The sequence below is a fragment of the Ochlerotatus camptorhynchus genome, unplaced genomic scaffold (genome assembly GCF_037179485.1).
Source record: "Ochlerotatus camptorhynchus isolate MF236.1 unplaced genomic scaffold, CSIRO-AGI_Acam_v1.1 ptg000104l, whole genome shotgun sequence".
NCBI lineage: Eukaryota > Metazoa > Arthropoda > Insecta > Diptera > Culicidae > Ochlerotatus > Ochlerotatus camptorhynchus.
This window is the reverse complement of record NW_027040594.1, coordinates 41,029-46,642: the sequence shown is the minus strand read 5'-3', so window position 1 is coordinate 46,642 and position 5,614 is coordinate 41,029. Positions and strand designations below refer to the sequence as shown.

The 5,614-nt window shown below is 42.4% G+C and overlaps 1 protein-coding gene across 1 annotated transcript; it reads right to left on the bottom strand.

The window, feature by feature from the left end:
* Positions 1-338: 338 nt before the first annotated feature.
* Positions 339-2,445, bottom strand: LOC135699209 (mucin-13-like). Its single transcript, XM_065219411.1, has 2 exons — positions 1,528-2,445; positions 339-1,131 (listed from the first exon to the last, which is right to left on the bottom strand). The coding sequence occupies exons 1-2, from the start codon at positions 2,406-2,408 to the stop codon at positions 411-413; spliced, it is 1,602 nt and encodes a 533-aa protein (XP_065075483.1). The 5' UTR covers positions 2,409-2,445; the 3' UTR covers positions 339-410.
* Between the last annotated feature and the right edge of the window lie 3,169 nt (positions 2,446-5,614).

The following is a 5,614-nucleotide window of genomic DNA, read 5'->3' as shown; positions in this document are numbered from 1 at the left end:
AGTTAATGTGAGTCTGTGTACGAGCATGAGAAAAGAGAGTGTACGGGATTACGGCAAAATGGGTCACATGGGAGTAATTCGGGTGATCTGAGTGCATTCATGAATCCTGTGTTGGATCGGGGGGAATGCGAAATTGATGGAGCTTAATGGATTTGTGTGGGAATTTTTGGTTGAAGCTTCAGGAAAAAGAAAAATGACCGGAGCCGATTCAGGAACCTTCTTCTTATCACTGCTTGCAGTGAAAGAAACAAGTTTATCGCGATTCTACGATCTATTTCGGTTATCTTACGTAACGAACATGCTTAATTTAGAACAAAATAGCATCTACCAAGTACCTCTTATCACCTAAAATAACTGTGTAACTGATAGCACCACTGCCTCCGCCCCCACAGAGTTCTACGTATACATGCTCACAGCTTGTTCAACCGGTTCTGGAACTTGAGCTCCTTTTTGTCATCATCTCGGAAGCCATCCAGCATCGTCGAGCGATTGAGGTTGACATTGGAGCCCCTGGGGTACTTACTCTGCTCGAAGCCTCGCTTCATGCTCCGTCGGCTACTGTTGTTGCTGGTCGTGTCCTCCGCTTCAAAACTGTGCTGCTGGCGTAGGCGATTTTTCAGCTGCTGTTGCAGCTTCCGGTGGATGGTTTGATCCAGTGGATACGGATGGTGGTTGTTTGCGTGGTGGTTGGTGTTTTTGGGCGATAGATCAATACCAAATTCCTTGGCTATCGTTCGGCTGATCAACCGACTGTTGGAGTAGATGTACACTCCGGAGGCGACGGTCAGAAGGAACAGAGTGATGAAGACTCCTGTGAGCACCATCCAGACTGCATCCGAGCGGGGTTGCAACACAGGGGATGCTGTTGGGACTGATGTCGGATGTTCTTCTGTGGTGTTCTCGGGTATTGGTGGTGGGGTCGCCGTTGTACTCGTAGATAATGTTTTCGACTCTGTAGTCGTCGTAGATGGTTCAGGAGTGGTTGTAGACGGTTCTGGAGTTGTCGTCGTCGTCGTTGTTGTTGTTGTTGTTGTTGTTGTTGTTGATATAGGAGTAGTGGTTTGTGTTCTGGTCGGACGAACAGTAGTTCTTGTGGTGGGTTCCAAAGTCGTAGTTGTCGACAAGGTCGTACTTGTTGTAGGTCTTGTCGTTGTTGTTGTACGTCTGGTCGTAGTTGTGGTAGGCCTTTCTGTTGTTGTTGTTGTTGTTGTACGCCTGGTCGTAGTTGTGGCAGGCGTTTCCGTTGTTGTTGTGGGCCTTGTCGTAGTTCTTGTGGGCCTTTTCGTAGTTGTTGTGGGCCTAGTCGTAGTTGTGGTAGGCCTTTCTGTTGTTGTTGTTGTAGTTGTACGCCTAGTCGTAGTTGTGGTAGGCGTCTCCGTTGTTGTCGTGGGCCTTCTCGTAGTTGTTGTGGGCCTTGTCGTAGTTGTTGTGGGCCTTGTCGTAGTTGTGGTAGGCCTTTCTGTTGTTGTTGTTGTAGTTGTACGCCTAGTCGTAGTTGTGGTAGGCGTTTCCGTTGTTGTCGTGGGCCTTCTCGTAGTTGTTGTGGGCCTTCTCGTAGTTGTTGTGGGCCTTGTCGTAGTTGTGGTAGGCCTTTCCGTTGTTGTTGTTGTTGTTGTCGCCCTAGTTGTGGTCGTTGTTGGCCTTGTTGTTGTGGTAGTTGGCCTGGTAGTCGTAGTTGTAGTAGGCCTCGCCGTAGTTGTCATCGCTGTCGTTGTCGAGGTTGGTATTGCCGGAGAACTGTAGAATTCATCCAACTCCTTGCAAAACTGCTCCTGAACCAGTGAGTTGAAAACCGTCACATATTCAATCGCCACTTCTGCTCCGATGCTCATGTTCACCTCTATCTGCAGCTTGGCCCGGCGAATTTCACGCTCCACCCGCCCAACAAACAAACTCCACGTACTCGTCGGCTGTTGTGAGCTCCAACGCTGCGCCACCACCGGCTGTCCGTTCTGTATTTGATCCATATCGAGTATCCTCAGTGTCAAAGTGGACAACGTCCGAAATACCAGCTGGTATATGAGCCGAATTTCCGTGTACTCGTGCATGTAGAAAGATTCCTCCGTCTCGCAACAGCTCACACCCAGAACGTCATTGCTCAGGTAGTAGAACACATTGTCCCGGTACGGTTTAAAAAATACCGAATCCACATACGATTTTAACCGGAAAATCTCCTTAGTAGATCCCGTACACTCCCGGATCTTCCTTTGCGAGAAGTCGTTGAAATCGATCCGCTCACAGATCGCATCCATTCCCGAAACGCGCACCACTCGAAGCACCGTAATCACCAGAATCAATCCGAAACACTTCCCGATCATTCTAAAGCCTGCCGAACTGATGAAACTTTTCAACGCTACTGATTTTGCACCCAAAATATTTTCCAAAACACAGCCAATCGAACGGCTCATATCTCGTCTCTTTAACTTGCCTCATGTCGCAGAGATCATATCGGGTTGATATCAAATGCGTACGCACAGGCAACACCGATGATGGTCAGTTATGTTTTACAAACTGGATAGCTGATGTGAAAAACTCGAAACGTCAATCATCCATTGACAACGGACGGGTCGTGGATAGGTGAATTGAATGGCAGCCGAATGGTTCGTCGTCGTTGTTGTCGTCGTTGGAGTGGCGGGTGCCAAATTAACCAGTGTTTTTCTTCCCGATTGGATGGAGGAAAAATGGACTGATAAGAGCGAATTCGGGATGTAATGGGAATGGTCTAAAAAACATTAATTTAGTTTTTGTGGGAACGATTTCATTGAAAATTAAAATTACACTTAGGCCTATGCTGCGCGGCATGTGAAGTGAGGTGAAACGCTGTCACTTGTGAAGTGGCCTTTTTCACCTCGGAGTGTGAAGGGTGTGCGTTTAACTTGCTCATATTCTGACTGCGTCTGTGGAATAGTTCTAGGGACGTTTATAATTACTAAAGCCCTTCATCCATCAATGTATGATCTAGGTAAAGAAGTGTGCGTTTGGTTAGGGGCTGTTCATAAACTACGTAGAAAGTTTAGAGGGGGTTTGGCAATCATCCACGGCCCATAAGCTCCTAAATATTTAGAACAAAATAAGTCAATTAAATCAGCTGTCGCTCGAAATGGCAGCAACTTGCAAAATGAGTTCTAACTCTGTACTTTTTTTATTATTATTGACATTTTACATGCAAGCATGCATTCATGTCATATTGATTTATTAATTGTGATAATTCTTTTTCAATTCACTTATCTTGACATCTTGTAGACGGGTCTGCTTCACCTCATCCTTTGCTGAATCATCTCTGTATCTTCTTCACTTCTTCTGATATTTTGTTGCTTTTTGGTACTATTCTAAATTCACTTGATCTATTTTCTTCTTTCTTCTCTCCATACTTCTGTTTATTTTTTTCAATTCTTCATCATCTTCTTTCTTCATCCTTCTTTATTTCTATTGCCATTTTTTCCGCTCCTACGTTTTCACGCCTTATTAAATTTTCCTTCGGTGCCGCCTTCTGATTTTAGCAATTTTCCACTTTATCTTCCTGATCTTCTTCTTCGTTTTCCGTTCCGCCATCATCTGATGCTTTGCTATTTTTTGCTTTATCTTCTTGATCTTCTACCTCTTCTTCATCTTCTGCTTATTATTCTACTTCAATGCACAATTCACGTTGTTTCTTCTTAATCTTCCATCCGCTATCCGCTTTGTGTTCTTCATTACATGACCGTATCAATTTTCTCCAACTAAATTCACCTTTGTCCTGTTACATGTTACATTCTTCCTTCCTTCCTTGCTCCGTTAACTGCTTCACCATCTTGGCGCTACACCGGGCTTCGGCTGCTCCATCTTGTTCGTATTCTTTCTTCCTTCCTTGTTCCATTATCTGATTAATCTTCTTGCCGCTACACCGGGTTTCAGCTGTTCCTTCTTCGTTTCTCTGCATCCTTCAAATTTTTCGGTAAAGTCCAGTTTGGCGTAGAAGGTGGTTTGCTCCTCAAAGTTTCATTGGTTATTCCATCGTTGGCGTATTGTTTGCTTCACCATTCTTAGCGTATCTTCACCTGGGATTGGTAAACAAATAGGAGGTTCTGTTCTTGCCATGTTTGCTAACCGATCAGCTTCGTTGTTTCCGTGGATGCCGGCGTGTTTAGGTATCCAGTAGAAACGGACGGATTTGTTTCGTGCTATTTGCTCCACTTCCCGAATCCACGGGTGCTTAGATGTTCCCGCTTTTCTAAGGCCTGAAGACAGCTTGCAGAGTCCGTAAGAATGACTAATTCATACTCTGTACTGATACTTGATATTCTTGATGAGCGGAAGTCACTGTTATAAAAAATAGTCCCACCAACACGGAGCGCGTACAACAACAACAACAACAACAACAACAACAACAACAACAACAACAACAACAACAACAACAACAACAACAACAACAACAACAACAACAACAACAACAACAACAACAACAACAACAACAACAACAACAACAACAACAACAACAACAACAACAACAACAACAACAACAACAACAACAACAACAACAACAACAACAACAACAACAACAACAACAACAACAACAACAACAACAACAACAACAACAACAACAACAACAACAACAACAACAACAACAACAACAACAACAACAACAACAACAACAACAACAACAACAACAACAACAACAACAACAACAACAACAACAACAACAACAACAACAACAACAACAACAACAACAACAACAACAACAACAACAACAACAACAACAACAACAACAACAACAACAACAACAACAACAACAACAACAACAACAACAACAACAACAACAACAACAACAACAACAACAACAACAACAACAACAACAACAACAACAACAACAACAACAACAACAACAACAACAACAACAACAACAACAACAACAACAACAACAACAACAACAACAACAACAACAACAACAACAACAACAACAACAACAACAACAACAACAACAACAACAACAACAACAACAACAACAACAACAACAACAACAACAACAACAACAACAACAACAACAACAACAACAACAACAACAACAACAACAACAACAACAACAACAACAACAACAACAACAACAACAACAACAACAACAACAACAACAACAACAACAACAACAACAACAACAACAACAACAACAACAACAACAACAACAACAACAACAACAACAACAACAACAACAACAACAACAACAACAACAACAACAACAACAACAACAACAACAACAACAACAACAACAACAACAACAACAACAACAACAACAACAACAACAACAACAACAACAACAACAACAACAACAACAACAACAACAACAACAACAACAACAACAACAACAACAACAACAACAACAACAACAACAACAACAACAACAACAACAACAACAACAACAACAACAACAACAACAACAACAACAACAACAACAACAACAACAACAACAACAACAACAACAACAACAACAACAACAACAACAACAACAACAACAACAACAACAACAACAACAACAACAACAACAACAACAACAACAACAACAACAACAACAACAACAACAACAACAACAACAACAACAACAACAACAACAACAACAACAACAACAACAACAACAACAACAACA